Here is a 10,482-nt window from a genome sequence, read left to right as displayed (position 1 = left end):
GTACACAATCCTCCGCCTCATAACTCTACCCAGTGCACATGCACAGTAAAAAAAAAATAATTTGCCTGACAGACATAACAAGCATATTGGCTTTTACTGTTATACATTGTTTTCCCTTTAAGTGGAGATGTAGGATTTATAATGTTCAATAGATAAATCAACGAGAGAGAGAGAGAGAAAAAGGGTAAAGATAAAAGGGGAAAAATCTTTCTCAATTACTTTTCCGTTACTACCAGTTGTTTCGTTGGATGGTTTAGATTAAGCTGGCCTTATGGCAGCACTGGCCCTTTCCCATTGCTGTGGTGTGAAAGGACATAATTAATTGTTCTTATTAGTCAGAAGATGAACCCACCAAAGGGGCCTTTCAAGGTAAAGGGAAGTACAGGAAGAAGAGATCTCACTTATTAAAAAGAAAAGATAAATGAGTAAACGGCGGTAAAAATGCACAAAAATACAAAGGAGAGTAGATTAGGCATTACGTGGTGTAGCTGCCAGAGTTGACCTGGAGCACTCTGGAGCTAGGGGAAGACGTGCCAGGATCTTTAGGCTTTGAGGCATCAGAAAGAAAGAGCCTCCCATCTCATCCTCTCCTATGTTAATATCAGAATAAACAATTAAAAAGTCGCTAATGTCCTTGTTATGACGATGTTTTCTGAAATTCATCGAAAATTTTTACCAGTGGCGCAGAATAAGTAGATTGTAATGATAGCTATCATTTATAAGTAGATACACAGTGCTTTTTACATTCTTATATCTCTGTTCCGTCTTCAGTATCTCTTCTTCCCCTTTCCTGCAAGAAAGCAGGAAACAGATGAATTAATATAAGACTAAGAAATAAACTGGAAAAATAGTAGAAAAATATGTAAAGAAGTTTCCGTCCTCATTGATTTCACATCACTTTGCAAACTAACATTATTTTATGTCATTTAGGTTACTTTCATGCAGTGTAAGTATGAAAAGTCACAATCTTTAACGTCGATGGTCCCCTAGAATTAAATTTTGTGTGTCCCTTCACAGAGAAGTTTGTGATTTCTTGTCAGTAAGTATTTAATTGTTTATTTACATTTAATTTTTGCTTATTATTCTCCATTTCGAAACCTTGACTTTGAACTTGAACATTTTCTAGCGTAACTGACATTTAGCTCACTAGCAACTGCAAAAGAGAAAACAGATTTACTTTTCTTATAACTGAGTTACATACCCGCAATCAAGTATGAGTGTAGTCCATGAAATGTTTCCAGACACTCAAGTAAGTCATTGGAATGAACATTAATGTTGCCAAAACTGCGAGACAAACCTAATGTTTGCGCTTCAAATCAGATTCTAAAATGAAAATGCAGACACATAGGAGTCAGTTTTTAAAAATCCCTAAATTGTTTTTACTGCAAGAATGCTCGAGCTTTTAGTTACAAGCGCACATTTAACCAAATGAACGATACATGCCGAATAACATGTGAGAAAACTCATCTCCAAAAGTACATACCCTTGTCCTCCTGTGGAGCGTTCCACGGCTGTACCTCTGCAGATATGAAGGTAACGTAGAAGGTTCCGGTAACGAAATAAACAACTGCTGAGATAATGAATACTGTCCTCCAAGCCCACAGTGTTTGCTATGGAAAGAAAAGGCCACGATTATGTCCAAATCTAAGGTATTTTCCATTTTATTTAAGTATCATCAAGCAACTGGTCCATTACCTTAGAATTAAGGGGAAAATAAGTTGCGGTGAAAATATTAAAATATATTTTTTCGTATAAGGTTTTCATGAGTTGAAGTGTTAAGAATATGCATTTGACGAACGCTAACAAATCAGGTGCGCTGGTCGTTTTAATTGAAAGAGGTTCTGTAGAAGAAATGAATAGATAAAATTCCCATAGACAATGTGAACAGTAATTTCAGTTGGAAAAAAAAGTTAGAGCGCTATTAAAAAGAAAACAGAACATGATAAAATGCGTTAGGTGTGACCTTTCCATCGTTACCGTAGATGTATGGAACAATAAAAACAATTATTAACTCCGTTGGTTCTGCCTCATACAATTTAGCAAAATACTTAGTTGGCATTCTTAACCCATCGGGTCGTGCCGTTTCTGATGCTGACAGTGTTGACCTTATCAACAAATTAAATAATGTAAAGACTAATAGGTTTTGTCTGATACCTTAAGAGAGCAGGCAGATGGATATACCATTTTCCAAGAACGCTATACCAGAATTATTTAAGGTATATGTGTAAGAATGTAAATTAAAATGCATCGGGAAATTTCACTCCAAAAACTAGTACGGCCATGGTTAACCCTTCATCTCCAGTTTTAAAAAATTTGTGTGTGGATTTTTTAAACCAGAATATTAAACGAAATCATTCCACACAATATAGTATACAGGATTAATACGGTACCCTGGTAGTATAGTTCAGGTATGTTGATGACATATGAATTTGTCCAGAGAACGGTAATGAAGTACATTCCGTAAAATTAAATGAATTAGTCCCATCAATAAAATTGGTTTTGGGAATAGGAAATGGGGGAGGGGGCGGCCTGCCAATTTTGCATTGCCAAATACAAGAAAGTAGTTGTGGGTTTAGACACTGTACAAAAAACCTACAAATTTTTTTTGGGCTACAATTTCTCTCATGGTCGAAGCAATAAAGTAAAGAATGAAGTTTTCACATCCTTGTTTTTAAGAGCATGACGTAGATGTAACCCTGAATAACTTGATGACAAGATGTAATGGAAACAGGGAAGGAGTTAAAATATCCTGGCTGCTTTCAACAGAGCATTATGAGCAGCAAAAAAAAAAAAAAAAAAAAAAAAAAACTCTCCTTACAATACTAAAGATGTGCATGTCAAATTCCATTCAAGTCGTGTGACAACTGTTGCATCAGTCAAACGGGAAAATCATTGGAAAAGAGAATAGCACAGCATAACAGTTGTCTAAGGTATGCGGGAAATTTTCGTACGTGTTGGTGAAGACAATCATGCATTCAGTTGGCCAGGTGCCAGACAGACAGTTTATTCCATTAGTATAGTGGAAAGAAATATCATAGAGTCCTGGCATATAAAAGATTGATTTTGTAAGAAAAGGAATATTAGTCAGGTTATGTATAAACTCGATCCATTAATTTCAAAAGAAATATGTAGAAAGGATTTTAAGAAAGGTAGTTGACATGGAACGAAGGCCAAAGGCGCGAGGCCATCTACATAGATAAACAGACTTGTAAATAGAGTACTGACCTCAGACACTAACAAGTTTATAGGTCCTACCCCTCCTCCTTCCCACCTGTCAGGTGTGAATATTTGGTTTCTAGCCATCTGTTTGTACTGTCCCTCCAGCTCATATATTGTATATTTCTGTCACAATGTATCAGCCCTCTAGAAGATGTAGATATAAAGACAAAACCGGTCAGGGTTTAAACCCAGTGTTTCATTTTCCCTGTGGTACTTTGTATATATACATCATATTATGTCAGTGTGATTGTGTGTGTTTATATATTACATGTATGTATGCGTGTTTATATATATTTATTTTTGATATATATATATATATATATATATATATATATATATATATATATATATATATATATATATATATACATATATATACATATATATATGTATAGATATAGATATATAGCATATACATAACGCGAAATAGCTATTTATAAAGTATATTGGTAGAAGCAAGAGGATGTTTATCGAAAACGATTTTTCCAGTGAAACTGCGAGAGTTCAGTAAATATTCGTTAATGTGAAATTAAGTGTCCCCTGAATTGAAATCTGCAAAGATAAACACGAAACCAAGAATTCAGCAAGCTACGTGATAACACTGAGACCCAAAGCACACGTGTAACACTAAAGGGGCTGCAGTTTGCTTTGTAAAACTCACATTTCCATTAATGATCAGGCCAGTGATGGATGGCGCTACGATGCCGGGAATAGTGCCGGCTGCGTTAGTGAAACCCAGCAGTGTTCCTGCCAAATTAGGGGACAGATCTTGGTGGGAACACATGTACCCACTATAAATTGGCCCACAGATTCCAACCGCTATGCACAAGAACACCATGGCTAACACTGGGTCGCAGTCCACGAAGCACATAGCCACAAGTCCTAGCATGGGCCCATACATACCTGCAATTGGTTTATGATGCTTGTTTAGACTGTCGTGAAACACTCCGTTTAAATCTTAGATTTATGATGACAGTAATCGAAGGTATGATACGTTTAATCATTGACATCAGCAGTCCTCAAGAGAGCTAGAAATCTCAAGGAAGTCGTCCCGGTATTATGGTAATGAAATATATTTCCTTGTCGCCAACAAAATACTCATAACAGACTTCATCCGAAGTGAAAGGCAACAATTCTTGACCCAAATATTCAGGATAAAACCCCAGAAGCTCCTGCCTACTCCAAGGTATTCATTGTATTGTCTCCTTACACTCAGATATTTTTTTCTGTATATTGTCAACTAACTATAGTTTAGAACACTCTTACTTAATATGTATGACATTCTAACATAAAAATATCCCAAAATAAACCTATCTTTTTAATCAAATAGTATATATCATATCAAACCTTACCAATGCCCATAGACAATCTTCTGACAGTAATTGTGGACATTTTGTCTCTTCCTTGAAGATAATTTATGATGTTGCTGTAGATGAGACTGACAATCCACATGACTAGGTAGGGTAATGCTGAGTATATTCCATTCTGTAATCAATGATAAATAATTTCAGTTGCAAAAGCAGTGATACTGTACACGGTATATACCTTCATGATACAAAAACAAATGTTTTTCTTTGGCATCCATAAGTAAAAATCTGCACATTTATGAGCCATGTTATTGAACTTCCAGCATCCATACTTAAATGTAGGGCAATGGTTCTTGACCTGCAAGCCAAAGACTACTGGTGGGCCAAAGACCATTTGTAGGTGGGTCATGGAGACTTCCCAACCGTTGTTTTTTCTTTTATTGCAAATAAAAGATCATACGTTTTGTAAACAAATTTATAGTTCAAAAATATTGCTTGGTCATCGTCACAAGTGGGCCATGGCAAAATAGGCTGGAAATCAGAGAACCACTGGTTAAAGTATTGACAAAAAATTTGATGTATAATAAACTATAGGCCCAAGGTTTCTTAAAAAAAAAATACTGACTCTTCGCAACGAATTTTATAAAACAATATCAGATTGGTGTCCGGAGAGGAAATGTACTAATCCACGATTCAGCAGTTCTCTTTATAGCATGATATAGCAACTGGATATGAAAGTTTCTTAGTCCGTTAAATGCAAAATTGGGTATTTCATTGGTAAGAAGCTTTCGATTCACTGTGTGCTTGCGTGGGTAGGGGTTGGTGGGTTGTGTCTCCATGAAGAAAAATGATGGAAAAGCCACAGTAGATGATAATGCTTTAGTCTTGACTGTCTGTTTAGCGTAGTTCAGTTAACTGTCTTTTATATTTATGAACTAAAACCAAATTCTTTACCACAGGGATGAGAAGAGCAAGGTGGAGGTTTGGTCTTCCAGGAGTTACCTAAGAGGAGCTCCACATGTAAAGATAGACTTGCTTCTTAGGCGAAGGGCATTGCAAATTGTAATGGCAATGTATGCGAGTAAGCAAGATTTGGCAGATACTGAAATTACGCAGGTATGTACTCGTATATTGTTTGTATTAGAATTTGTTCTGCCGATCTGTTAATAGCTTAGTACTTTGTATATTATTCAGGGAGGGATTAGCTTCATTCTGATTTAGTATTGTGTATGAATCACCAACTGCTGGAAATTGAAGATTATTGTGTTCTTTTATATCATATATATATATATATATATATATATATATATATATATATATATATACATATATATATATATATATATATATATATATATATGTGTGTGTGTGTGTGTGTGTGTGTGTGTGTGTGTGTGTGTGTGTATGGCACATATTTCAAATTCAGAGTACATTTTAGCACTGGAAAGAACTTACGCTAGTCATGGAGAAGTGCTGAATATTTTTGAGGTAAGTTGGAAGTTCAGACAAGAGAGTATAGAATCCCCAGTTGTATCCGACGTGAGCAACCATTACCGCCCAGAAAGGCAAGGATGTGAAGACTGCCTTCCATGGAATGGGAATAACCTGTCAAGCATCAGTTACAGGAAATGAGCTTTTCAGTCGAGAAACATGCCAAGTGCCATTTTTAAAATATAATAAATTAAATTAAAAAATACTTTGACCCAGGATGGCGCTTGGCATGTTTCTCGACTGATAGCCTCAAATGAAGCTCATTAGAACCCTTGCTGATATCTGCAACCTTTTCACTAAACAAGTAAAATAGCTGAGTGCCATCGTTAATTTGCTTTTTTTTTTTTGAGGAGACCGTAAAAATTATGATTCTTTGCAATTCTGGATGACGAAAGTAGATATATATATCAAAGTGGAACTGCACTGTAAACGAAAACTCACATTCTGTGCAAGAGCACCACAGTGGTAGTTTATATAAGCCTTTTCTTCCCGAGATATTCTTGGATGCATGTCTGGGTGACTGTATACCAAGAAGTACCAGGCTACGCCCCAGATGATACCTAATCCTCCAAACACATAGAATACAGACGGCCAGCCTCCCAGAAAGTCTGTGTCACAGAGCCATCCGCTTACGGGCATCGTTATGATTGTTCCGAATTGAGCTCCTGAAGGAAACATGAGGGAAATTCAGTGCTCTGTAAACAAATATCTTCACTTGAAAGTTCCGAAGCTTAATACCTAGGCGTCTGTATTAAACAATAATCGTCATGAGAAACTGTTAGACTTCAAATTTTGTTACAAGTCCTTCATGAAAAATTCTACAATTAAAAGTAAAATTCTGCGGTTGCAAAGCAAGAAGTAGATTTTCATGTGCTAACAAAAAATATATTTAATATAGTAAATACAATACAATGTTATAATAATGTAGCATTACTCTACATGTTTCTCCTGGCGCATGTTAAGAAAAAAAGAACGGTAGGGCTACAAACATTGAAAATAGTACAGGTTTCAGCCGCAAGTGATGAGAAACTGCGTTAGATGGTGAAACTTTGCAAGTTAAAACTAAAATCAAGAAAAATAAGTGAAATGACAGCTGAGACGTACTGGAGACCTTATGCCAGGTCAAAGGTTAGCAAAATGAATGAAAGTATACCCCGACAGCAAAAGTCGTATACAGAGAAGTATACATATTTAAGTGAAGATATGTAAAGGCTGTTAAAAATCACAGCGCATGCTTAGAGAGCTGATAAGGGAAAAATGAGAATAAGCATCCATATTGCGACCAGCTGCCGTTAAGCTAGCGACCTATGGTACCGAGATAATATTTTGCGGTTAGAATGCAAAATTTCGGTGATTTTTCGTATTATCGAAATTGAATATTTAAATGACGGTTCATTGTAATTTTTTAAAACATTTTTCGGACAACATCCGATTTAATTTCTTTGCCAGACTCATTCTTTTAAGAGTACTGTATATATCATGTCAAAAATTCTTCCAGCTCTCAAAACTTCTGAACTGAAGCATTGATGTGTCGATGTTGATCTTAGAATTCAACGTAAACTTTAGGATTACCTAATTTAAGCCATTTTTCAGATACCCTAAATATAAGTAATATCTGTCATTTCTACCATTAAAATCATCACACACCTGAATTTCGGAATTTTATAAGATACAAAAATAGGCCATGACACGTAGTGACAGGGAAGGCCTTTATTCATATTATCTTACCTGCAAAGACCAGCGAACTATATCGTGGTCGTTCCAGAGGAGGAATCCATTTGGCAAGAAGTGCATTCATCGAGGGAAAGATAACACCCTGGAAGATGATGATATGCACAAGAGGAAAGAGGTTACAAGCACAATGACACTGAAATTTTGTTTGGAGACTAATTCATCGACATTGTTGTGGCTGTTAATCATGACTTCTAACGTTGCTTATCAAGGTAAAACCTCACCGTTTTAGTGAATTTTCATGGGTAATTATATCAGTGTATGGCTCTTAATCATAACTTCCTGTGCCGGTACCGATCAAGGTTAAGTATTTCACCGTATAAATGATGAAGTTAATATCTCCTGCCATTTTTCAACGATATTTTATAAGTTGCAATAAAAGAGCTGCCCTTCATCTTCCAAAATGTGCTTTTTTTGGATTTAAACTGCCTCACTATCAATATCTATTGAGGAACGGGGTTGCCCAAGGTAGAATAAAATGTCGAAATGACGAGTGCTTACCTCTGACAGTCCCTCACATATTCTAACAGCGATAAAAAGTCCTGTAGAGACTTGGGCGCAGAGAGGAGACAGAACAGTGAAGATGGCGGTGAGTACCACCCCCCAGCCAAACACTAACTTCCCGCCGAAGTATTCAGCTGCTCTCCCTCCCACTAAATTGGTGAGAAGATATCCGTAGTAGAAGACGCTTAGGATTACTCCTTGAGTTGCCTTACTCCACTCAAAGTCGCCGGTCTGCGGAGAAGTCTTTCTTGTACTCATAAGCTTTCTCATTCCCTTCGGTAATTTTATCTACTTTAGCTATCGACTAATACACATTAGAAAAAGTTTTAGTGTGTTTGTTTTATTTGTTTCTCTACCTGTTTATTTGGTCCATTAATTAAAGAGGATCTTCGTAGCTTATATTTTAATCTATTTTAAGAGCCAACTCTCTCGTTTGGCTGTCGTCTGTAACTAATGTCTGAATTAATCGGTGTACTTTAGTGGATCAGAGGAAAGATAAGCTGCAGTCATGGTTAGACAAAAATCTCTTGGCAATTTCATCTAGTAACGTATCCGCAGATTTTACGGTGGACAGTGAAATTATTTTCATTCCTATTAATTTAGTTTTTGGCCACTGTTTTATTGATCTTGGGATCCTTTATAAGTATTTATGCCATTCCCGGCCTCTGTTGTTGCTACCATGATGGGGAAATAGACAAAAGAAAAATCAGCACCACATAAGTATGACGTTCGTTCTTAATCATGAGATGTGTTCATTAGATCCTAACCCTCCTCGAGAGGAGAGAACAGTACAAGGGATCCAACTGCGTGCCCCACACACCTCTTGTCCATCCTGACTTGTGTCGTTTTGGCCTTCAGGAGGTAAACAGACTTGGTCTACATCGCTGGTGTTGGTGTCGTTCTTCAGTTGCGGCTTGACCATAGCCACAATGGCCACCGACAAGTTCACTCGCATGGCGTAGACACAGGCTGCTCCCAAAAGTCCCATCAAACCCAGTGAATAACGAGCGCTCCAGCATTCCTTCGGCGGCACTACATGCAATGGTAGATGTATTAATGGATCAGTCAATGGACAAATATTCAGAAGGCCTTTTTTTTTTTTTTTTTTTAACCAGTAGGTACTTAACCATATAAACAGTGGCAGTCGCGGTTGAGTGCAGATAGCCATATCTAGTTTACTGTGATAATTCTTTCGTTTATCTTTGGAATCTCCAGTAAATATTGTTTGTGTTATACACCAAAGGAGATGATGTAATTTTTCTTACATTTATATATAAGCATACATGCGGTCAGTGTGTACAAGATTTGCTCTTAACACACATGAGAGATTATCTGTTCACATTACTCTTTGTAAGATACATGTTCCATAATCATCATTGAATGATAAAGAAAATAAAGTAGATATCGACAAAATGTGACCTGGTGAAGTCATGGGAAAACAGAATAGCTATTAACATTGCAGACAAGATGTTTGAACATGGAATATTTCATTGTAATCTATTATATTGGCGTATTTTCACTTCCTTTTCACATACGAGGAAAATTTTGTCATCGTGTCAAAATGGGTTAAGGCGAAACGTTTTTGGACTATTCCCCAAGGGAATTTCAAGCACGGAGCATTATTTTGATTGCTGCAGTCGTCCAGTTATTTGCTTTCATAATTTGATTATATTAACATATTCATCTATCAGTTACTCAGTCAAGACCTACCGCCAGCCGTGTTTATGTCTTCCACAAGTGCTATTCGAGAATCTCCAATGGGTATCCGCCCTTTTCCACTGTCGACAGAAATTGCTTCGTAAAAGTCAGTGGGATCTCTATCGGCCGTTGATTTTCTTGTGAGATTTTCGTCATCGGTTCCGCTCGCCCTGCGATTTCCAATTTTACTGTCATCATCTTCCATCTTTGACAGGTTGCTTTCGTGGGGGAGAGACATGACATCACACCTGTTAAGAGCCTGAAATCATAGATCGGTGAACTTTTGTTTTCGGACTTTAATGTAGCAGAATTTTTCGAACATTTGACAAAGAGACTTGTGAATGTTGTTAAGCATAACACATGTGCTTATCAAAAGATTGCTTGGGTTTTATTGAGATACATGCACCATGTTTCGTATGTAATAAAAAAAAACCCTCGGGACAAAATTCCCAGGCGATACTTTGAAATCCTATTGAAGTAGTCAGTAAGGCAGTTTAACCTAGCTAACTTTATTGCAGCGCAGTTCTTCAGA

The 10,482-nt window shown here is 36.8% G+C and overlaps 2 protein-coding genes across 4 annotated transcripts in view; one reads left to right on the top strand and one right to left on the bottom strand.

Moving 5' to 3' along the window:
* Window positions 1-703: 703 nt before the first annotated feature.
* LOC136825464 (putative inorganic phosphate cotransporter) overlaps window positions 704-10,482 on the bottom strand; it is a 13,939-nt gene continuing 4,160 nt past the window's right edge. For both annotated transcript variants that reach the window (XM_067081953.1, XM_067081942.1), the window contains exons 2-11: window positions 9,963-10,209; window positions 9,073-9,284; window positions 8,250-8,483; window positions 7,746-7,833; window positions 6,459-6,682; window positions 5,982-6,131; window positions 4,572-4,704; window positions 3,881-4,122; window positions 1,484-1,610; window positions 704-790 (exon numbers count right to left, since the gene is read on the bottom strand). In XM_067081953.1, coding sequence (XP_066938054.1) covers window positions 768-790; window positions 1,484-1,610; window positions 3,881-4,122; window positions 4,572-4,704; window positions 5,982-6,131; window positions 6,459-6,682; window positions 7,746-7,833; window positions 8,250-8,483; window positions 9,073-9,284; window positions 9,963-10,188 — 1,659 coding nt within the window. In that variant the 5' untranslated portion in view covers window positions 10,189-10,209 and the 3' untranslated portion in view covers window positions 704-767. The remainder of the gene's footprint in view (window positions 791-1,483; window positions 1,611-3,880; window positions 4,123-4,571; window positions 4,705-5,981; window positions 6,132-6,458; window positions 6,683-7,745; window positions 7,834-8,249; window positions 8,484-9,072; window positions 9,285-9,962; window positions 10,210-10,482) is intronic.
* LOC136825467 (putative inorganic phosphate cotransporter) overlaps window positions 5,489-10,482 on the top strand; it is a 51,854-nt gene continuing 46,860 nt past the window's right edge. For both annotated transcript variants that reach the window (XM_067081972.1, XM_067081968.1), the window contains exon 1: window positions 5,489-5,642. In XM_067081972.1, the coding sequence (XP_066938073.1) occupies window positions 5,602-5,642 (41 nt within the window). In that variant the 5' untranslated portion in view covers window positions 5,489-5,601. The remainder of the gene's footprint in view (window positions 5,643-10,482) is intronic.

This window comes from Macrobrachium rosenbergii, chromosome 3 (genome assembly GCF_040412425.1).
Source record: "Macrobrachium rosenbergii isolate ZJJX-2024 chromosome 3, ASM4041242v1, whole genome shotgun sequence".
In the NCBI taxonomy this organism is placed as follows: Eukaryota; Metazoa; Arthropoda; class Malacostraca; order Decapoda; family Palaemonidae; genus Macrobrachium; species Macrobrachium rosenbergii.
This window is presented reverse-complemented; position numbering and strand designations above follow the sequence as displayed.